This window comes from Pristiophorus japonicus, chromosome 1 (genome assembly GCF_044704955.1).
Source record: "Pristiophorus japonicus isolate sPriJap1 chromosome 1, sPriJap1.hap1, whole genome shotgun sequence".
Taxonomy (NCBI): domain Eukaryota; kingdom Metazoa; phylum Chordata; class Chondrichthyes; family Pristiophoridae; genus Pristiophorus; species Pristiophorus japonicus.
Window position 1 is genome coordinate 469,963,243 of NC_091977.1, and position 24,385 is coordinate 469,987,627.

Here is a 24,385-nt window from a genome sequence, read left to right on the forward strand (position 1 = left end):
ATTTCACTATATAAAAATGTGAAGTAAATACAGCTTATATAGCAAGTTCTTAAGTGGAGTAAAAGAATAGATGGACATAGGTCTGCAGACACAGAGTCATTAAAATGGCAGCATAAGTAGACAAGGCCAAAAAAGCCAAATGGAATCTTTAATTTTGTCGCTCGAGGCATAGAGTACAAAGCAAGGAGGTAATATTAAACTTGTACAAGAACTTAGTTGGACTTGGGTTGGAGCATTGTGTACTGTTTGGATGCTCTATTATAAGAAACAATGGACAATGTACTCATAGCTTCATTAGAATATTACCTGAGATGATGGGTTACAGTTATGGAAAGAAACTTGAGAACTTAGCACTTTTTCACTTTAGCTGAGAAGGTTAAGTGCTGACCAGAAAGAGGCCATCAAAATTATGAAGAGTTACAGTAAGGTAAATAGTGATGGATTGTTTCCAGTAGTAGTTGTGACAGTAATGAAAGGGCACAAACTTAAGATAATCACAAACAATTAAAGGAGTTAGAAACAAAAATATTTACATAGAGGGTGAATAGAATGTTGAATAATGTGCCACAAATTGTGGGAACAGAGTTCACAGTACTTTTAAAAGTAAATTCAATAATTCTTTGAAATTAAATTGCCCTGCACCGTAAATGGCATGAGGAGTGAGCAGGGGAATAGTATTAGACTTGGCTCGTAGAGAAAAACATTGGTGCAGACTTCAGTGGGCTTAATGTCCTGTTTCTGTACTGCAAATAATTTGCAAGTGAAATGCTTTAATAAACTCCTATGCTTGTGCATGTGCAGGCTACTATATTTCTGGCTATTTTTATGTGAATGTATTCTCTCTCAGTTCAGTGTTGGTAACTGCAATTTTAGTTGCTTGTGTCTTTTCCTTTTCCAGATACTTTACAGTGAAGGAGACAGTGACGCAAACTACGCGTTTTCGCTATATGGACGATTTTGCCATGAGATTAAGCTGGACTATTCTCCTTATGTCAACTATTTCACCCGTGTCTACTGGAATAGGTCATATCGTATGTACAAAGTCAACACACTGATATCATTTCAGTACTAATGAAGATTGAAGCCTTCCCAACCGCCATCCACATTGGTGTTGCATATATTTAATTTTTGTGTTGAAGTATTGTCTCATTTTGCATATGGACTTTTTAAAAGCATAAAAGTAACATTCATTTTTTAACTTATTTTTTACAAATGAGTCTGAAATGAAAAGAGCGCTAATCTTTTTTCCGAGATCAGCCTATGGTGTCATTCAGAATGGAGTTCTAAAACAAAAGATTTTGTCAGGTTGAAATAAGTTAATGTGTATCTGTTAATTCAGCTGCAGAAGAGTACTGTATTTAACTGTTTGGATAAGAAACAGAGCCTGCTGAGCTACACATGGTCTCAAAAACCACTGCACTCTGGATGGAGCTTAAGAACACTCGGACATTGTGTGCACATTGTCTGCATGCCTAAGCTCTGCCCAAAGATCAGCAAGTTTTATGACAGTAGTAAACCTTTTTTTTTTTAAGTATTACTGGAGGTAATTAACTTCACTATTTTCAGTTACAGTCACACAGGAACAAGACCATTGTGTTGAGTCCTTGAGGCCTTACTAAAAATTGGTATTAAGCATGACTAGGAGATGGTACTGTTCTTTTTTAATTACTAGCTTTGTAAGTTGAAACAGGAGCATCTTTTAGAACAGTCTGGTTTAAACATCCATGCAATGCACATGTACAGTAACCTAACTGTTCTTTCATCTTGTATGGTACAGTATATTACTAATGAATGTCATTTTGTATTGAATTATTAGACATCACATGTTTTTAATTTTAAGTTGCAAGAAAACGTTGATTTCTAAAGAGTGATATAATAAGGTGGAAGATTGTTCTTCTTTTATTTTATTTTGGAAAAAGTCTTTTTTTAGCCTCACTCTTCTGCTGCCATGAGCCATCTTCCAGAAAATCGGTGAGGAAAAAGTATTTTTTTAGCCTCACTCTTCTGCTGCCATGAGCCATCTTCCAGAAAATCGGTGAGGAAAAAGACTGAACGCTACCCTGCAGAATGAGCTGGTTGGAGACATCTGCACTTCAAGGTTATTCAAGCCAGTTATTCCTCCTCTCGAGCCTGTTCTGCCATTCAATTACAACTAGATCATAGTTGTTTTGTACTTCAACTAACTTTACCCACCTTTTGCTCCGTATGCCTTGACACCCTTACCTAAAAAATATTTAGAAAATGTCTGTTGGCCCAGCATCCATTGCCTTTTGGAGGAGAGAGTTCCAAAATTTCCACTATCCTTTGTATGAAAAAATACTTCAATGATTTCACTCCTAAATAGCTTAGCTATAATTTTAAGATTATGCCCCCTTGTTCTGGATTCCCGATAGTTTCTCCATTTGCCCTTTCTAATCCCTTTACCATTTTCAACACCTTGATTAGATCACACGTTAACCTTCTAAACTCGAGGAAATACAAACCATGTTTATGCAACCTGTCTTCAGAATTTAACTCTTTCAGCCCTGGTATAATTCTGGTGAATCTTCAATGTACCCTTTCCAAGGCCAATGTATCTTTCCTGAGGTGCAATGTCCAAAACTGAATGCAGTATTCCAGATGGGGTCTGACCAAGTCTCTGTACAACTGGAGCATCACTTCCTCCACCTTTGTATCCCAGCCCCTTGTGATAAAGACAACATTCCATTAGCCTTTTTGATTACTTTTTCTACCTCTGCACTAGCTTTTAGTGATTTGTGCATGTGGACACCTGAATCTATTTGCTCCTCCACAGCTCCAAGTCTTTCCCCATTAAGAAAATATTTCAATTTATCTTTCATACTTCACCGCAGTTTAGCTTATTTAGTCCCTTTGTAACTTCCTGCTCTCATCTACACAACTTTCTGTGTCTTGTAATTTAGTGTTATTTGAAAATTTGGATATATAACTCTCTATTCCTTCACCCAAGTAATTCATTACTATGATAAAAAATTGAGGTCCCAGTACAGATCCCTGGGGAACACTACTTGTCACATTCTGCCTATCGGAAATCATTCCCTTTATCCTCGCTCTCTGTGTCCTACCTCCCAATCAATTATCAATCCATGTTACAGGGTTAGCATCAATTCCTTGCGCTTTCCTTTTTGCTAATAATCTCTTGTGCGAATTCTTATCAAAAGCTTTCAGGAAGTGCATATAAACAATATCTATAGACACACCCCTATCCACAATGCTAGTGACCTCTTCAAAAAATCAGATAGGGCCTACTCTTTACAAATCCATGCTGACTCGCTTTGATCAGCTTTTTTTTGTCCAAGTATTCAATCTTTGATAGATTCCAGTAACTTCCCCACAACTGATGTTAAATTGATGGGCCTGCAGTTACCTGGTTTCTCCCTTCTTAAATAATGGAGCGACATTTGCAGTTTTCCAATCTAAAAGTCCAATTCCTGAATCTAGAGAGCTTTGTAAAATTATGACTGATGTATCTACAATTTCCTCACCTATTACTTTTAATAATCTTGGGGGGCATCGGGTCCTGGAAATTTGTCTATCTTGGGCTGGACCATTTTTGGGGGAAAATCAAACATTATGATCCAGATTAGTAAATGTTGGATTTAGGTGGGAATGGTTGAGAAGAACAAAAGGAGGGGAATTGGGATAATTTGAGTACATCATAACAATATGTTATGTAATTCTTCAAAAGTTATATAGCCTCTTAAATGTTGTGCCTTGCAAAAGGTACATGGTTCGTATAGGATTGTAGATTTGGGGGGAGGGGGGGTTGTACTGTATATAGAATTCCATTCTAACTAAAAATACATTGCTAGGGTCCCAATCATCTTGATATTAAGTATAGGCCCCAACCTGCAGCTTGTGATTCTTTTTATATTACACTTTTGCTATCTTTCTCCTGAGTATTATATTATTTCTGCTGTTCTGATCCTTTGAGTCCTCCTATAGGTGGGATGGTGCAGCCTATTATATTTTCATGATCACCGTCAGTGTTGGTTTTATTGATTAAAGAGAGGTACTTATTATGGGACATATAGCTTTCTCTGGCATATCTAGTGTTCTGGTCACTAGTTGAGTTTAAAAGCTATTTGTCACTAGGATCCTACCACTTTTACCCCATACAGATATCTAACATTGTGTCACTGTAGCTGTTAGGTTATCCTTAAGAGTTTAGAATTCTTTCGCAGAAACAATTCCTATACATGTAGCATGATCTTGATAGCAAGATGCTAATATATAGTGAAACTTATATTAACTTAAAGATCACCTGCCTTACCTGAGACCATCTATGCTAATCTGACCCATCTATTCATTATACATAAATTTCTATGGGACCAAAGCTTTACTATTCATAGCATGGTTATAGCACGGAAGAAGGTCATTCGGTCCATCGAGCCCGTGCCGGCTCTCTGCAAGGGCATCTCGGCTAGTTCCACTTGCCTGCCCTTTCCCCGTACCCTGCAAAAAAAGGCCTTCAGGTGCTTATCCAACTCCCTTTTGAAAGCAGTGATTGAGTCTGCCTCCACCACCCTTTTCAGGCTGTGCATTCCAGATCCTAACCACTCGCTGTGTAAAAAAGTTTTTTCTTATGTCGTCTTTGGATCTTTTGCCAATCACCTTAAATCTGTGTCCTCTGCTTCTTGACTCTTCCGCCAATGGGAACAGTTTCTCTCGATCTACTGTCCAGACCCATCATGATTTTGAACACCTCTATCAAATCTCCTCTCAACCTTCTCTGCTAGAAAGAAGAACAACCCCAGCTTCTCCAGTCTATCCACGTAACTGAAGTCCCTCACCCCTGGAATTATTCTCATAACTCTTTTCTGCACGCTCTCTAAGGCCTTCACATCCTTCCTAAAATGCGGTGCTCATAATTGGACACAATACTCCAATTGAGGCCGAACCAATGTTTTATACAGGTTCATCATACTTTCCACGCTTTGGCACTCTATATCTCTATTCATGAAGCCCAAGATCCCATAAGCTTTTTTAACCGCTTTCTTAACCTGCTCTGTCACCTTCAATGATTTGTGAACATATACCCCATGGTCTCTCTGTTCATGCACCCACTTTAGGATTGTATCCTTTTGTTTATATTTCCTCTCCTCATTCATTCTACCAAAATGTATAATTTCGCACTTTCTGCGATAAATTTCATCTGCTACGTGTCTGTCCATTCCACCAGCCTGGCTATGTCCTCTTGAAGCCTATCACTATCCTCCTTACTGTTCACTCTACTTCCCAGTTTGAAGGATTTTCACTAAAGTCTCTCATCCATTGTAATTTGTTCTAATCTATTATCTTATTTTGATCTATATAAACATTACCAAAATTCAGCATACCATCTAACGACAGTTATGTAAGAAAAATATTAGAAATTTGATTCAAGCTTTGTAATTGGAGCCTTGGTCTCACAAGCGTGCAAGTCCACCTGCTACACTGTATAACCACAAAAGATTTTTGCAGACAACAGTTGTTTAAATGAGAAATCAAATATTGTAACTATTTCCTAATTCCTGTTCATTTGGGGGGAAAAAAAAAATCACTATTTGCTTTTAGTGCATCTGGGTGGTGTAGATGTTAGAAACTTAGACTATAGAATTAAAATGCTTACACTCAATGTGAAGGAATAAATAGACACTTTTTAAACTTTATAAAATCTGGATAATTGCTGGTGAAAACCATACAGTATAGTGCAGTGCTGTATTGTGAGCCTGAAAACCCATTTCCCATGTTCAGTAGGGCTATTAACCATAAGTCATGCATAACTATAAGCTAACCCTCTGCAGGGTGACTTGGACATGTTAGATGAGTGGGCAAATGCATGGCGGATACAGTATAGTGTGGATGAATGTGAGGTTATCCATTTTGGGGGCAAAAACACGAAGGCAGAATATTATCTGAATGGCGGCAGATTAGGAAAAGGGGAGGTGCAATGAGACCTGGGTGTCTTGGTTCATCAGTCATTGAAAGTTGGCATACAGGTACAGCAGGCGGTGAAGAGGGCAAATGGTATGTTGGCGTTCGTGGCTAGGGGATTTGAGTATGGGAGCATGGAGGTCTTGCTGCAGTTGTGCAGGGCCTTGGTGGGGCCTCGCTTGGAGTATTGTGTTCAGTTTTGGTCTCCTAATCTGAGGAAGGACGTTCTTGCTATTGAGGGAATGCAGCGAAGGTTCGCCAGACTGATTCCAGGGATGGCTGGACTGCCATGTGAGGAGAGACTGGATCGGCTGGGCCTTTATTCACTGGAGTTTGGAGGGATGAGAGGGGATCTCATGGAAGCGTGTGGGATTCTGACGGGACTGGACAGGTTAGATGTGGGAAGAATGTTCCTGATGTTGGGCGGGTCCAGAACCAGGGGACATAGTCTTGGGATAGGGGGTAGGCCATTTAGGACTGAGATGCGGAGAAACTTCTTCACTCAGGGAGTTGTTAACCTGTGGAATTCCCTGCTGCAGAGAGTTGTTGATTCTCGTATTCAAGAGGGAGTTAGATATGGCCCTTACGGCTAGGGGGATCAAGGGGTATGGAGAGAAAGCAGGAAAGGGGTACTGAGGGAACGATCAGCCATGATCTTATTGAATGGTGGTGCAGGCTCGAAGGGCCAAATGGCCTACTCCTGCACCTATTTTTTTATGTTTATGTTTATGTTTATGACACAAGATACATTTGCGATACTCAATGGATAAAAGGTAAACACTTGCGTGTGTCTGATGCAGTACAGTTAGTGAATCTGTCAGTGACTGTATACTGAGTGCTTTGTATAATCTCAGTACCAACACTGAAAAGATCGGAGCTACATTGGTGAGCGGGTAGATTTTTCCAACCTCTAGTATAGGTACAAGTGCTGTACATCTTGCTACTAATATAATGTTTGATGTGGTGCAGGTTAACTGGATTATCTGTGGGATTTGCAGAAGAAATGATAGAACATGTTACCTGTAATCATTCACCTTTGTGAGGAAATGAAATAAAGGGAGAGTCCATGACCATGTCATTTCTAAATGCCCACTGGTAGATGCAAGCATGATGAACAGAATGGCTTTTTAAAAACAAAATAATAGCCAAGGACAAGAAGAAGTTATTTGGCCATCATTAATTTGTACCCTAACTCTTGCCCAGAATAGCAGCCATCTGCATTATAAATCCCTTTAATCTTCTTGCCCCCACTACTGACCTGGTACATTATTCCAAATATTTCACTCCTTGTGTAAAGAAGGTCTTACTAATATTTGTTTTCAATTTTCACAATGTTGAACTTGTGAACTCTGATCTTTCTTTCTATCTTAATTAGAATTACTAATCTAGAATTACCTTATCTATACTATGCAATGTTTATCTAACTCTGTGAAGACTCCCATAACCACTTTCTTTTGCGACTATAGAGCTTAAGATGTTCCAGTCTTTCCTCCATAATATTTTCTTTTAGATTTGGATTAATCATCTTGCTCTTTTCAATACTCTCTCCAATTCATGTGGAGTACAACCTCCAGAGGATTGTTCTTTGTTGTTGTTGTATATCTCAACATTCTGTGCTTTTAAAAATGCTTTTGCCACATTGTTCTACATTTTCTTCTATTTGCTTATCTCTTGCACAAATGAAGTATGACAAGACTGATATGAGCAACATTTTACCTGTTGTGCTCTGGGAGATCTGCAGGGAACATTATGTGATCTGTAGGGAACAAAGACTATTTCAGGAATGGTATATGTGCATAATTCACAAATACCAGATTGAGCCGAATGCAACTTGTTCTTAAATTCTATGGGCTGGATTTTCGGCTCCATTGCGCCTCTGGTAGCGCCCTGGAGGGCCAGAAAAAGGGTGTTTTAAGGCGTAATGGTGGGCGGCCAGCTTTTACCGCCTGGTCAACAAATTCGGCTCGGGGTTTGCAGCAGCGCAAAAACTTACCGCCCCACCTCCAGTTTCAATGAGCTCATGACGCCAATCGTCGTGCAATGCTTCGCTAGTGCCGCGGTTGCAAAATTGGGCCCTAACGCTGCATTATACGCCCATCCCAAAAAATGCCTGAAAAACCAGGCAGTCCCACGGTCCCGTAGGCGGTATTTGCCACATATTTAATTTGAGGGAGGAGGATCCTACATCGCAGGTCACATTGACTGCTGCGTGAAGCTCTGACTTGAAAGCCGCAGTTTTATCTGCCATTACAGTGTCCTTACAACTTCAGTAAGAGAATTTAATGGGGGCATTACTAGTTTGCCAACGTATCATGCTCCATGCTATTGCTATGCAGCGTCAAGATAGAAGAAGGGCGCTTGGCCATGTCGGCCCACGGATGAGGAGAGGCCAAAGACATTTGGAGAGGAGGGCTTACCCCCTCACGGGTTTACAGGCAGCAACGCTCATACCTCCAGCTCTCTGAAGAGCTGTGTGTGAGAAGGCTGTGCTTCCGAAAGGAAGTGCAGACAGAGATATGCCATCTCCTATAGGTAGACCTATAGCCTTCCAGCACCAACACGACTGCGCTGTCCATCGCAGTGAAGGTGATTGTGGCGCTGGCATTCTAATCCTCCGGCTCCTTCCAGGCAGCAGCAGGGGACATATGCAGCATTTCTCAATATGCAGCACATCACCGCATTCGCCACGTTGCAAAGGCTCTGTACGCCCACAGAATAGACTTCATAAAGTTCCCAATGAGCAGGCACAGCCAGAATGAGCGGGCATGTGGGTTTGGCAGAAATACAGGCTTTCCGAGGGTTCAAACAGCCATTGACTGCACACATGGCCTTGCGAGTTCCATTCCACAATGCAAAGGTATTCAGAAACCGAAAGGGATACCACTCTCTAAACGTGTAGCTGAAGTGCAACTACAGGCAGCGCCCCCTTGCAGTGAATGCCCACTATCCTCGGAGCACATATGATGCTTTCATCTTGCGTGAGAACACTGTCTCAAGTGTTTCAGCAACCAAGGGAACGGCGCGGCCGGCTGCTCGTGGACAAAGGATACGGCCTAGCCAACTGGCTCATGACCCCCCTCCACAACCCCGCCACAGAAACAGAGCAGCGCTACAATGAGAGCCATGCAGCTATCATCGAGCAGACAATTTGGTTGCTCAAACAGCGATTCCGATGCCTGGACAACGGCCTTCAATATTCCCCTCAACAAGTCTTCGAATTCATTGTGATGTGCTGCTTGCTACACAACTTGGCCATCATGAGGGGTCGGGCATTGCCAGTGGGGATTACAGCCCCACCTCAGAAGGAGGAGGATGACAAAGAGGAGCCAGGCGATGCCCCGACTGGATAGCTACCCCATCCACGGGGGAGGCCATATCGAGATGTTGCTGGACAAAGAGCCGCACATCACCAGCTCATAATGGACCGGTTCTCTTGAATGGAGGAAGCTGAGGGATGCAGCTAATACTCCACGCTATGTGCCACCCTAAAGGCACATCTCCAGTGAACTTTGGAATGATACACATGACACCAATGGCAAAAGATCAAAGTGACATTTTACTCCAACAAAGTAACAAACAGTTCCCCCCCCACCAAAACAAAATCATGTAATAAACCGCGTTCTGCAGCAAGGCACTCAAGAACAACGAGATGGATTAATTCAACTCAAATATTTGCATGCGTCGTAACAGTAAATTAGGGCATCTCCACAATGTTGTCTCATACCTTAATGGAACTTGCCCTGACCCCCTTCCCTTCATCCCCCCCCACGCCTGCTGCTCTTCCTCAATGAGGCCTCAGGGCATACAGCAAGGCTGCTTGTGGGCAGCTGTGTTGGTGAGCCAGACAGTGCAGACAGCCTAGGACGTGCCCTGGGCCTGGAAGGCTCGGCTGCGAACAAAGTCGGAGAGTCAGTGGTGGGAGCCAGAATGCTGCCATCTTGAGGAAGGACAGCATCTTGCATTTCCTGTGGACCACTGACACTTACACGGGGCTGGGCCTCAGCATCCGGAGCACGGTATGTGACCACAACTTGCTGGCCTGCTTCAGCACCGTCAATTCCCCATTGGACAGTGGGGAACACCGAGAGGATTGCAGCAGTCCATGATCGCATGACATCACCAAGCTGCAGCGTAACTTGTGCCTGCGATGCGATCGCTGCTGCAAGGTCACCCATGGCACACGCCACGTACTCTGGAACTCCATTGTCGCTGCTGGAGCCCATCTGCCTCTGAACAGGCAAGGATGGGCTCGCTGGAGTCCTCAGATGCACGGACAATGCGTGAGGCTGTCTCTTGGCAGGATTACTGCGCCAACTCACCCTCCGGGGAGCTAGCCTCTGAGCTTCCCCTCCCACTGGGCGTTGCTGTAGGCCACTGGGCCAGGAGCCTCAGAGTCATCAAACCCCTCGAAATCACCAACGGCCCCCGATGTTGTGTCTCCACATGGTGGGACTGATGGGGTGTCACACTCATGGATCACACTGTCCTCCCCTCCCTCATCATCTCCCCCGTGGCCAGATTTAGACGCCTCACGCGAAGGCTGCTGCGCTTCTGGCTGGTCTTCTGTAAGCACAAAACAACAGACATGTGCTTAGCAATAGGGGAGGGAGGCAGGCAGATAAGAGGAAGATGGCATTGGACATCTATATGTAATGGGGCTATATCACTTGATATTAGGCCTCAAGGAATTCACATCTATCGCAAATGCCATTCACATACCATCACCATCCGTAGGGGGCTCGGCCTTGCCGCCGGCCACTGTACGAATTGGTGTGCCCATGAGGGCCGACCCTCTCTGTTCCACCTCTGTCAGTTCCTGCAGATCGGGCTGTCCGCGCCCGGTACATTGCTGCTCCCTCCTATTATGCGATAACTTGGCCTGCAATAAGATCAATAAGAAGGGTTGAGTAGGTTTGCAACTCCTCTTGTGCCACATGTGCATTCCATAGTAGAATAGTTGCCACTGTGTGGAAGTGCAAATGTGTTCAGTTCAATCTGTGTGGATGGTGACTGACCATGTTGGAAAAGTAGGAGGAGGTGAGAACCAGGTAGCATAGCGGCTCAGCGTGACCTTTGGACAATGCATAACAACAGTGGAAGGGGAGTGTAAGGAGGGTTAACAATGATCAGGGGATAAGAGGGTAGATGCATCCTGAATGCAGAGGGTATGGCTGCAGAAGTGAGCCTGCAGCATTCAGGTGGCCTCACCAAACCCACACCATGGCCTAGAACACAGAGCGAAAGGCCAGCTCCATCAAAGACTTAACATTGTGCGAGACCGTGATCTTGAAACCATGGCAGGGGTGCATAAATGTAAAAGGTGCTCACCCTGACGATCCTCGTGAGGTCGTTGAACTTCTTATGGCATTGGGTGGCACTTCTAACCACCGTGTCTATCGCTGGCACCTCCTGAGCTATGTCCCTCCATATTCTTTTAAAGACACTGGGCACAGGCCTCCTTCCACCTACTAGATGCAGTACAGGCGGCCACCTCTCTGGCCTGCACTAACGCCTCTGCAGCCACTGCAGAGAAGCAGCGTCCCGTCGTCATTACTGCCCTAAAATCTCAAGCCAAAAATCCAGCCCTATATTTTTTACTTAATAGATTTTGAATTTTTAGCATAGATACTCACTTCTACTGACTTGCCTAACACTGTCCAGTGGAGTGATCAAGTGTGAATTGTTGTAATTTTGTGTTGCAAAGCTTCAGTAGCTTCAAGACCTGACCTATTCAATGAATGCTATTTGGAGTGTCAGATATGCTTCTATGGTGGAAAAATTCTTATATTTTGTTATTTGCTGTATTTCCCTATCACACATTTGTTTTATGATTAAAATACCAAAGGGAAATTTTAATGTTGGTACTTTGCTAAATATATTTTCTGATGCTACCCCTCTGAATTGCACAGAACTTGTTGAAACTTTGCCATTAAAATGCTGCTGTATAAATTAAATTGTGGTGCTACTTAAAAAATGGAGATACGGTTCTCCTCCCCTCGATAGCTCAGTTAGTAAATGCACCACCCGGTATGGAATTGAGATGTACAGGTCATGAAAGCCCCAAGTTTGATGTCCCATGGTCCATGCTGAGTCAGTTGGAGTGGCAGTGTTCCATTCGCTCCAGCAATCCTGTATTGGATGGAAGGGGAGCTTCCAAAGTTCTTGCTCCTGATTACTATCAATTGATCTGTGCTGGAACGGTATATGTGAAAACAAGCTGAGGATTTAGCTATGCTGACCCCATGCTTGAATAACCTCTCGTACTCATTGTCCAGACTTTTACATATCGAATCATCACTTGAGTGTTGTACCAAACAACCATGACCCAGGGACAGTGTTCCAATATGAGCTGTCATATTCAGGAGAGATGGGGTGAGAGGGAGAAAATTAAAGGGAAGGTTTTTTTAAAGTGTATAATTATCCAATTCATATCAGTGATCTAGGGTCACCTTACAAATGGTCTTGTATCACCAACTTCAGAGACCTTCAGTGTTATATTCCATCAGCACCCCAACAAAACTAGGTACTTTTTACCATAAAATGTAATCCAAGTTACCATGTATTGCTGAATAGCCCTAATTTGATCGTGCATTATCCATGTGTATATTTTTGTAATTTTATTTTGAAAGATGTTTTGCTTTGAAAATGTTGAGTATACACAGTATAATCTTCACAAAAGTATTGTTGCAAATAAAAGTTGGGGAAGATTAACTTTGTACTGAGATCTTTCTATGTTTTCTGGAAAAAAAAATTGAAATTATAAAATTATCCAGGTAGTGTCATTCCTCCTTAAGATTCTGGCATTGAAACTTATAGCTTGGAGTAAACAAGCTGATGTAACACATTATATTTGGCAAGATGTCAGAGATGAAAACTTTTATAATAATTATATGTGCACACGTGCTATCCATAGCAAACATTCTAATGGAAAATTTTGTAACATTTATTAGAGTAAAAGAGTGAAGAAATAAAGATACTTTGTCAATAAATGCTAGAGGGACAATGCAGGCTCTTCATTACCTATCCAAAAAATTCAAGGTTCTGATCTCCAATCTGAATAACAATTAACTTTAAAGAATGAACTCACTTGGTGTTTACTTGATTAAACTTTGTAGCATAATGGGATACACAATTGCACATTAGCAGTAGAATAATAAATTGGGGGACAAATTGCAAAGTGTCTCACGTGGGTGGCTCTGCTGCACAGGAGGGCAGGAAAAAGAATGGGAGAGCGATAGTGATAGGGGATTCAATTGTAAGGGGAATAGATAGACATTTCTGCGGCCACAACCGAGACTCCAGGATGGTATGTTGCCTCCCTGGTGCAAGGGTCAAGGATGTCTCGGAGCGGATGCAGGACATTCTAAAAAGGGAGGGTGAACAGCCAGTTGTGGTACATATAGGTACCGACGATATAGGTAAAAAAACGGGATGAGGTCCTACGAGACGAATTTAGGGAGCTAGGAGTTAAATTAAAAAGTAGGACCTCAAAAGTAGTAATCTCAGGATTGCTACCAGTGCCATGTGCTAGTCAGAGTAGGAATCGCAGGATAGCTTAGATGAATACGTGGCTTGAGCAGTGGTGCAGCAAGGAGGGATTCAAATTCCTGGGGCATTGGAACTGGTTCTGGGGAAGGTGGGATCAGTACAAACCGGACGGTCAGCACCTGGGCAGGACCGGAACCAACGTCCGAGGAGGAGTGTTTGCTCGTGCTGTTTGGGAGGAGTTAAACTAATATGGCAGGGGGATGGGAACCTATGCAAGGAGACAGAGGGAAATAAAATGGAGACAGAAGCAAAAGATAGAAAGGAGAATAGAAAAAGTGGAGGGCAGAGAAACCCAAGGCAAAAAACAAAAAGGACTACTTTACAGCAAAATTCTAAAGGGTCAAAGTGTTAAAAAAGACAAGCCTTGAAGGCTCAGTGCCTCAATGCGAGGAGTATTCGGAATAAGGTGGACGAATTAACTGCGCCGATGGCAGTTAACGGATGTGATGTGATTGGCATCACGGAAACATGGCTCCAGGGTGACCAAGGCTGGGAACTCAACATCCAGGGGTATTCAACATTTAGGAAGGACAGACGGAAAGGAAAAGGAGGCGGGGTGGCGTTGCTGGTTAAAGAGGAAATTAATGCAATTGTAAGGAAGGACATTAGCTTGGATGATGTGGAATTGGTATGGATGGAGCTACGGAATACCAAGGGAAGAAAACGCTAGTGGGAGTTGTGTACAGACCATCGAATACTAGTAGTGAGGTTGGGGACAGCATCAAACAAGAAATAAGGGATGTGTGCAATAAAGGTATAGCAGTAATCATGGGCGACTTTAATCTACATATTGATTGGGCTAACCTAAATGCGGTGGGGGAGAATTTCCTGGAGTGTATTAGGGATGGTATTCTAGACCAATATGTCGAGGAACAAACCAGAGAGCTGGCCATCCTAGACTGGGTGATGTGTAATGAGAAGGGACTAATTAGCAATCTTGTTGTGCAAGGCCCCTTGGGGAAGAGTGACCATAATATGGTAGAATTCTTCATTAAGATGGAGTGACACAGTTAATTCAGAAACTGGGGTCCTGAACTTAAGGAAAGGTAACTTTGACGGTATGAGGCGCGAATTGGCTAGATTAGACTGGCAAATGATACTTAAAGGGTTGACGGTGGATAGGTAATGGCAAACCTTTAAAGATCATATGGATGAACTTCAACAATTGTACATCCCTGCCTGGAGTAAAAATAAACCAGGGAAGGTAGCTCAACCGTGGCTAACAAGGGAAATTAAGGATAGTGTTAAATCTAAGGAAGAGGCATACAAATTAGCTAGAAAAAGCAGCAAACCGGAGGACTGAGAAAAATTTAGAATTCAGCAGAGGAGGACAAAGGGTTTAATGAAGAAGGGGAAAATAGGGTACAAGAGGAAGCTTGCCAGAAACGTAAAAACTGACTGCAAAAGCTTCTATAGATAAGTAAAGAGAAATAGATTAGTGAAGACAAACGTAGGTCCCTTGCAGTCGGATTCGGGTGAATTTATAATGGGGAACAAAGAAATGGCAGACCAATTGAACAAGTACTTCGGTTCTGTCTTCACAAAGGAAGACACAAATAACTTTCCGGATGTACTAGGGGACCAAGGGTCTAGTGAGAAGGAGGAACTAAAGGATATCCTTATTAGGCGGGAAATTGTGTTAGGGGACGGGATTGAAGGCCGATAAATCCCCAGGGCCTGATAGTCTACATCCCAGAGTACTTAAGGAAGTGATCCTAGAAATAGTGGATGCATTGGTGATAATTTTCCAGCAGTCTATCGACTCTGGATCAGTTCCTATGGACTGGAGGGTAGCTAATGTAACACCACTTTTTAAAAAAGGAGGGAGAGAGAAAACGGATAATTATAGACCGGTTAGCCTGACATCAGTAGTGGGGAAAATGTTGGAATCAATCATTAAGGATGAAATAGCAGCCCATTTGGAAAGCAGTGATAGGATTGGTCCAAGTCAGCATGGATTTATGAAACGGAAATCCTGCTTGACAAATCTTCTGGAATTTTTTGAGGATGTAACTAGTAGAGTGGACAAGGGAGAACCAATGGCTGTGGTGTATTTGGACTTTCAAAAGACTTTTGACAAGGTCCTACACAAGAAATTGGTGTGCAAAATCAAAGCACATGGTATTGGGGGTAATGTACTGACGTGGATAGAGAACTGGTTGGCAGATAGGAAGCAGAGAGTCAGGATAAACGGGTCCTTTTCAGAATGGCAGGCAGTGACTAGTGGAGTGCTGCAGGGCTCAGTGCTGGGACCCCAGCTCTTTACAATATATATTAATGATTTAGATGATGGAATTGAGTGTAATATCTCCAAGTTTGGTGATGGCACTAAACTGGGTGGCGGTGTGAGCTGTGAGGAGGACGCTAAGAGGCTGCAGGATGACTTGGACAGGTTAGGCGAGAGGGCACATACATGGCAGATGCAGTATAATGTGGATAAATGTGAGGTTATCCACTTTGGTGGCAAAAACACGAAGGCAGAATATTATCTGAATGGCGACAGATTAGGAAAAGGGGAGGTGCAACGAGACCTGGGTGTCATGGTTCATCAGTCACTGAAAGTGGGCATGTGGGTATAGCAGGCGGTGAAGAAGGCAAATGGTATGTTGGCCTTCATAGCTAGGGGATTTGAATACAGGAGCAGGGAGGTCTTACTGCAGTTGTACAGGGCCTTAGTGAGGCCTCATCTGTAATATTGTGTTCAGTTTTGGTCTCCTAATCTGAGGAAGGACGTTCTTGCTATTGAGGGAGTGCAGCGAAGGTTCACTAGACTGATTCCAGGGATGGCTGGACTGTCATCTGAGGAGAGACTGGATTAACTGGGCCTTTATTCACTGGAGTTTAGAAGGATGAGAGGGGATCTCATAGAAACGTATAAGATTCTGACGGGACTGGACAGGTTAGATGCGGGAAGAATGTTCCCGATGTTGGGGAAGTCTAGAACCAGGTAACATAGTCTTAGGATAAGGGGTAAGCCATTTAGGACTGAGATGAGGAGAAACTTCTTCACTGAGAGTTGTTAACCTATGGAATTCCCTGCCGTAGAGAGTTGTTGATGCCAGTTCATTGGATATATTCAAGAGGGAGTTAGATATGGCCCTTACGGCTAACTGGATCAAGGGGTATGGAGAGAAAGCAGGAAAGGGGTACTGAGGGAATGATCAGCTATGATCTTATTGAATGGCAGTGCAGGTTCGAAGGGCCAAATGGCCTACTCCTGCACCTACTTTCTATGTTTCTATGTTTGAAGTGCCGTAACCTGCAGGGTTATGGACTTAGAGCTGGTAAGTGGGATGAGACTGGATAATCACTTGTTGGCTGGCGTAGATACGATGATAAGTACTGTAGGGATTCGAATACGGCCAGGGTGATCTCCTGGACTAGTTTTGATCACCTAGATGGGTCGGAGAGGAATTTTCTCATTTTTTTTTCCCCATTTGTCCTGGGCTTTTTATCTAGTTTTTTGCCTCTCCCAGGAGTTCACTTAGCTCCGGTTAGGTGTTGTGTAGAATGTTGTGGTGCAGGGCATATCACAGTTGTGTGGCGGGGGGGGGGGGGGGGGAGACTGGTTCAGATGCTCTTTACCTTTCCGCCATTGTTCATTGTTCATAAATTTATATGTAATCTTCAGGGCTGCTGACCGAGGGCCGTGTGGTTCTTTGTCGGCCGGCGCGGACACAACAGGCCGAAGTGACCTCCTGCGCTGTAGATTTCTATGTTTCTTTCTATGTTTTCGGGGTCCAAATCAATAAGCAGCTTTCACAAGTGATATTTAAAGGGATCCTCTCTGCCATCAGGATAAGTCTCTGGTTTGTCATTTTTAAGGAGCTTTGGGCCAGATTTGTGTCTGTTTTGGCAGTGTTTGTTTAATACTGTTGCAGCTATAGTTTCTGGAGGGCAATAACTGTTTCACAGAATTTGCTTGTTCTGAATTATTGAACATAGCAATTCTGCTGAGCTTACCATTAAGGCTCCCAAAACAGGAGGAGCAGCAGCAGCAGCAGTGAGGAAGCTAGAAAAGATCTGCACAGGCTGCAAGAAGATGGGGAAGGGGGCAAGAGTGTCCAAGGCATTACAGAACGTGGGTATTCAGGAACAGAATATCATGCCTGAACCCTACAGAGGAGCAGTATAAGGTGGCTGTGTTTCAACAAGGGGACAGATGTTTCTTTCTCTAAACAACAGCGATAATAACTTGTATTTATATAAAGCACATTTAACGTGGTAAAATGTCCCAGGGTGATTGACAGGTGTGTAATCAAACCAAATTTGACACCAAGCCACACAAGGAGAAAAACCAGGACAAATGACTAACAGCTTGGCCAAGAGGTAGATTTTAAGGAGCATGGATGAACTACAACAATTGTACATTCCTGTCTGGCGTAAAAATAAAAAAGGGAAGGTGGCTCAACCGTGGCTATCAAGGGAAATCAGGGATAGCATTAAAGCCAAGGAAGTGGCATACAAATTGGCCAGAAATAGCAGCGAACCCGGGGACTGGGAGAAATTTAGAACTCAGCAGAGGAGGACAAAGGGTTTGATTAGGGCAGGGAAAATGGAGTACGAGAAGAAGCTTGCAGGAAACATTAAGACGGATTGCAAAAGTTTCTATAGATATGTAAAGAGAAAAAGGTTAGTAAAGACAAACGTAGGTCCCCTGCAGTCAGAATCAGGGGAAGTCATAACGGGGAACAAAGAAATGGCGGACCAATTGAACAAGTACTTTGGTTCGGTATTCACTGAGGAGGACACAAACAACCTTCCGGATATAAAAGGGGTCGGAGGGTCTAGTAAGGAGGAGGAACTGAGGGAAATCCTTATTAGTCGGGAAATTGTATTGGGGAAACTGATGGGATTGAAGGCCGATAAATCCCCAGGGCCTGATGGACTGCATCCCAGAGTACTTAAGGAAGTGGCCTTGGAAATAGTGGATGCATTGACAGTCATTTTCCAACATTCCATTGACTCTGGATCAGTTCCTATGGAGTGGAGGGTAGCCAATGTAACCCCACTTTTTAAAAAAGGAGGGAGAGAGAAAACGGAATTATAGACCGGTCAGCCTGACATCGGTAGTGGGTAAAATGAAGGAATCAATTATTAAGGATGTCATAGCAGTGCATTTGAAAAGAGGTGATATGATAGGTCCAAGTCAGCATGGATTTGTGAAAGGGAAATCATGCTTGACAAATCTTCTGGAATTTTTTGTGGATGTTTCCAGTAGAGTGGACAAGGGAGAACCAGTTGATGTGGTATATTTGGACTTTCAGAAGGCTTTCGACAAGGTCCCACACAAGAGATTAATGTGCAAAGTTAAAGCACATGGGATTGGGGGTAGTGTGCTGACATGGATTGAGAACTGGTTGTCAGACAGGAAGCAAAGAGTAGGAGTAAATGGGGACTTTTCAGAATGGCAGGCAGTGACTAGTGGGGTACCGCAAGGTTCTGTGCTGGGGCCCCAGCTGTTTACACTGTACATTAATGATTTAGACGAGGGGATTAAATGTAGTATCTCCAAATTTGTGGATGACACTAAGTTGGGTGGCAGTGTGAGCTGCGAGGAGGATGCTATGAGGCTGCAGAGTGACTTGGATAGGTTAGGTGAGTGGGCAAATGCATGGCAGATGAAGTATAATGTGGATAAATGTGAGGTTATCCACTTTGGTGGTAAAAACAGAGAAACAGACTATTATCTGAATGGTGACAGATTAGGAAAAGGGGAGGTGCAAAGAGACCTGGGTGTCATGGTACATCAGTCATTGAAGGTTGGCATGCAGGTACAGCAGGCGGTTAAGAAAGCAAATGGCATGTTGGCCTTCGTAGCGAGGGGATTTGAGTACAGGGGCAGGGAGGTGTTGCTACAGTTGTACAGGGCCTTGGTGAGGCCACACCTGGAGTATTGTGTACAGTTTTGGTCTCCTAACCTGAGGAAGGACATTCTTGCTATTGAGGGAGTGCAGCGAAGGTTCACCAGTCTGATTCCCGGGATGGCGGGACTGACCTATCAAGAAAGACTGGATCAACTGGGCTTGTATTCACTGGAGTTCAGAAGAATGGGAGGGGACCTCATAGAAACGTTTAAAATTCTGATGGGGTTAGACAGGTTAGATGCAGGAAGAATGTTCCCAATGTTGGGGAAGTCCAGAACCAGGGGACACAGTCTAAGGATAAGGGGTAAGCCATTTAGGACCGAGATGAGGAGGAATTTCTTCACCCAGAGAGTGGTGAACCTGTGGAATTCTCTACCACAGAAAGTTGTTGAGGCCAGTTCACTGAATATATTCAAAAAGGAGTTAGATGAAGTCCTTACTACTAGGGGGATCAAGGGGTATGGTGAGAAAGCAGGAATGGGGTACTGAAGTTCCATGTTCAGCCATGAACTCATTGAATGGCGGTGCAGGCTAGAAGGGCCGAATGGCCTACTCCTGCACCTATTTTCTATGTTTCTATGTAAAGGATGAAAGAGAGGTAGAGAGGTTTAGGAAGAAAATTCCAGATCTTTGGGCCAAGGCAGCTGAAAACACAGCTGCCACTGGTGGAGCGATTAAAATCAGAGATGCGCAAGAGGCCAGAATTGGAAGAGCACCGAGATCTGAGAGTTGTAGCACTGGAGGAGGTTATAGAAATAGGGAGAGGCGAGATCATGGAGGGATTTGAAAACAAGGATGAAAATTTTAAAATCGAGGTGTTGTTGAACTGGGAGCTAATGTAGGTCAGCGAGCATGGGGTGATGGGCGAATAAGACTTGGTCTGAGTTAGGAGCAGTTTTGGATGACCTTAAGTTTTTGTAGGGTGGGAGATGGGAGGCTGGGCAGGAGTGCATTGGAATAGTCAAATCTATTGGTAAAAAAGGCATGCATGAGGGTTTCAGCAGCAGATGAGCTGAGTTAGGGGTAGAGTTGGGCGATGTTAGAGGCAAAAGTAGGCAGTCTTGGTAATGGAATGGCTATGTGATCAGATATGACTCCAAGGTTGTAGGGGTCTGTCGAGTGCCAAAGAATGAAGGGGCAAGAATGTAGTGGAATCCGATCGTCAGGTGAGAGAAAGTAAAAAGGAGTACAGTCCCCTGCACCCTGAATTCGAGATATATTGCTTTCTCACTCTGGGAACATGACAGTGAGTTACAATCTGGATGCATCTGAAAGGGTGGTGCAAGCAAATTTAATCATTTTCAAAAGGAAATGGAGATATACTTGAAAAAGGAAACGTTGCAGGGCTATGGGGAAAGAGCAAAGGAGTGGGACTAATTGGATAGCTTTCTTTTTCCAAAGAGTCCGAACAGGTATGATAGGCTGAATGGTCGCCTGTGCTGTAAGATTCTATGATTTTATAGTTCCTTCTCCCCTTGGGTAAAGGGGTGAGTTACTGAGAGAAAGAATGAGAGAGAGCAGAAGATAGAGTGAGTGTGTGAACAAAGTGTGAGTGAATATGAGCATAATTAAGAAATATGAAAGAATAAGTGAATGGGAGTAAAATGGGTGAGTGAATGAGTGAAGTGAGCAAGTGAATTAGTGAGCGTGAATGAGGTAGAGGTAGAGTGAGAGTGAGATTGAGTATAAAACTGAGGGAGTGAGAGAGACTGAGAAGGTAAGTGTATAGGAGAGTAGCAGAGAGTTTGAGTGAGCACAGGAGAATGAGTGTGAGTCAGTGAGTGGGTGATAAGAATCATCATCCAGGAGACACACAGCAACCTGCAGTGGACTCTGACCTCAGCATTTGCCTTCTCACCCTCCTGCAGTCTGAAATGACATTGAATAATTAGAAGGGTCTTGAAAAGACCAATCTTATTTGCTCTTGTGTTATCAATTGCTTATCATTTTGTAAACTATGTTTATATTACCAATTACAAACATGCCTCTTAACAATTGTACATTTGCGGGTTTGACACCAGGTTAAGTAGGTAGTATGTAGTGTCGGTGTCTAGTAAAATGTAGAGACTCCAAATCGAACCAAAAATTCCCTTCTGAATCTCAAAAAATGGAAATAGATCTTTAGTACTAATACAAATGGCTCAGCAAGCCAGGGAAGGGAAACCCAGGGTTTCACAAGCAACACTCCAGCTTTGTGCAGGGATCAACACTGCAAGAGAGGTCCTCTACCCACAGGGTTAGGAGGCCCTCCAGAAACAATGTGGGACCACGTCACCGAGATGGTCACTGCCAGCGGTATTGCCCCCACCACCTGACTCCATACCCAAAGACTGATCAAGGTCAGTGAATTCATCTTCAAAAGCCGTCTCCTACTGATTGCACCACTCGCCTCAGACAGTGCTTAATGCATGACTCTCCTTGCCCCCCCTTCCCCGCCCCCCCCCCCCCCACCCCCACCACTACCAATAACTCACCTACCAACAATCTGTACCAATCATGAGACACCTCTCTAATTTCTATCCTCGCCTCACCCCCTTGGAGGAGACAGTACAGGGAATTCTTGGCAAGGACATGGCTGAGCCCTTGGCCAGTGGCAGGGGTGAAAGGTTCCAAGATGCTGATATCCTCATATGTTATCCTCCTCCTGGCATGCACCTCTTGCTTTCCCGCCCTCCCCTCACCACAACTTCATCCTTCTGCCTTCCTCATTTCACCCCCTAAAAAATGCCCAGCCAATGTTTGGCCAAGAAGAGGAAAGTGAAGAAGAAGAAGAAACATGGTCACTTGATTTGACACTCCCAGCCACCAGCTCCTCAAGGTTGACCAGCAAGGCCATTTACAGTGTGCTCCACTGAAAGTCAGCAGCTTTCCACTAGCCATGCTACAGCCACTGGGGTAGCACTGCGTGACATCAGTAGGATAGGCAAAGGCACACAAGGCAGTCACTTAAGAGAACGCATGAAGGTAATGAGTTGACTTCTTGATGTCATATTGGATGGATAGATGTATAAAATTGGATGGAAAGTTTGCTTTGTGGTGGCTTTTATTTCAGCACTGTGGCCAAGAGGATGCAGTGATGGTCAGTAACAGAGGGAAGGTAAGGTAGGTGAGGTGTGGGACTAATGTTGAAAGGGGAATTGGGGCTGTGGTTACTGGGACAGCAGGCAGATGATTCCATCCCGAATATCCCAGTCAAAAAGGGGCTGTCTGGGTTGTATCCTTGTGCTTCCCCCCCTCTTCTGCTTCCTCCTCTTCTGTTTCCCCTCGGCTGTTTCCCTCTCTTCAGCGCCTTCCTCTTCCCTCTGAAAGCAGATCCTGTAAATCTGAAATCACAGCAAATAAAATGCTGGAAATACTCAACTGTTCAGGCAGCATCTTGAACTGAGACATCGACTCTGTTTCTCTCTCCATGGATGTTGCCTGACCTGCTGAGTATTTGCGGCTTTTTTCTGTCTCCTGTGGAATCTGTATGGGTAGAGCTGCGGAACACCAAAGGGCAGAAAACGCTAGTGGGAATTGTGTACAGACCACCAAACAGTAGTAGTGAGGTTGGGGATGGCATCAAACAGGAAATTAGGGATGCGTGCAATAAAGGTACAGCAGTTATCATGGGTGACTTTAATCTACATATAGATTCGGCTAACCAAACTGGTAGCAATACGATGGAGGAGGATTTCCTGGAGTGTATAAGGGATGGTTTTTTAGACCAATATGTCGAGGAACCAACTAGAGAGCTGGCCATCCTAGAATGGGTGTTATGTAATGAGAGTGGATTAATTAGCAAACTTGTTGTGCGAGGCCCCTTGGGGAAGAGTGACCATAAAATGGCAGAATTCTTCATTAAAAGGGAGAGACACAGTTAATTCAGAGACTAGGGTCCTGAACTTAAAGAAAGGTAACTTCGATGGTATGAGACATGATTTGGCTAGAATAGACTGCCGAATGATACTTAAAGGGTTGACGGTGGATAGGCAATGGCAGACATTTAAAGATCACATGGATGAACTTCAACAATTGTACATCCTTGTCTGGCGTAAAAATAAAATGGGGAAGGTGGCTCAACCGTGGCTAACAAGGGAAATTAGGGATAGTGTTAAATCCAAGGAAGAGACATATAAATTGGCCAGAAAAAGCAGCAAACCTTAGGACTATGAGAAATTTAGAATTCAGCAGAGGAGGACAAAGGGTTTAATTAGGAGGGGGAAAATAGAGTATGAGAGTAAGCTTGCAGGGAACATAAAAACTGATGGCAAAAGCTTCTATAGATATGTGAAGAGAAAAAGATTAGTGAAGATTAGTAGATCCCTTGCAGTCAGAATCAGGTGAATTTATAATGGGGAACAAAGAAATGGCAGACCAATTGAACAAATACTTTGGTTCTGTCTTCACTAAGGAAGACACAAATAACCTTCCAGAAATACTAGGGGACCGAGGGTCTAGCGAGAAGGAGGAACTAAAGGAAATCCTTATTAGTCAAGAAATTGTGTTAGGGAAATTGATGGGATTGAAGGCCAATACATCCCCAGGGCCTGATGGTCTGCATCCCAGAGTACTTAAGGAAGTGGCCCAAGAAATAGTGGATGCATTGGTGGTCATTTTCCAACATTCTATAGACTCTGGAAGAGTTCCTATGGATTGAAGGGTAGCTAATGTAACCCCACTTTTTAAAAAAGGAGGGAGAGAGAAAACAGGAAATTATAGACTGGTTCGCCTGATATTTGTAGTGGGGAAAATGTTGGAATCAATTATTAAAGATGTAATAGCAGCGCATTTGGAAAGCAGCGACAGGATCGGTCCAAATCAAAGAGTTGTTAACCTGTGGAATTCCCTGCCGCAGAGAGTTTTTGATGCCAGTTCATTGGATATATTCAAGAGGGAGTTAGATATGGCCCTTATGGCTAAAGGGATCAAGGGGTATGGAGAGAAAGCAGGAAAGGGGTACTGAGGGAATGAACAGCCATGATCATATTGAATGGCAGTGCAGGCTGGAGGGGTCGAATGGCCTACTCCACCTATTTTCTATGTTTCTATGATTT

The 24,385-nt window shown here is 43.6% G+C and overlaps 1 protein-coding gene across 3 annotated transcripts in view; it reads left to right on the forward strand.

The window, feature by feature from the left end:
- LOC139276379 (probable C-mannosyltransferase DPY19L4) overlaps nucleotides 1-12,645 on the forward strand; it is a 128,002-nt gene extending 115,357 nt beyond the window's left edge. For all 3 annotated transcript variants that reach the window (XM_070894298.1, XM_070894277.1, XM_070894287.1), the window contains exon 19: nucleotides 899-12,645. In XM_070894298.1, coding sequence (XP_070750399.1) covers nucleotides 899-1,072 — 174 coding nt within the window. In that variant the 3' untranslated portion in view covers nucleotides 1,073-12,645. The remainder of the gene's footprint in view (nucleotides 1-898) is intronic.
- The last annotated feature ends 11,740 nt before the right edge of the window (nucleotides 12,646-24,385 follow it).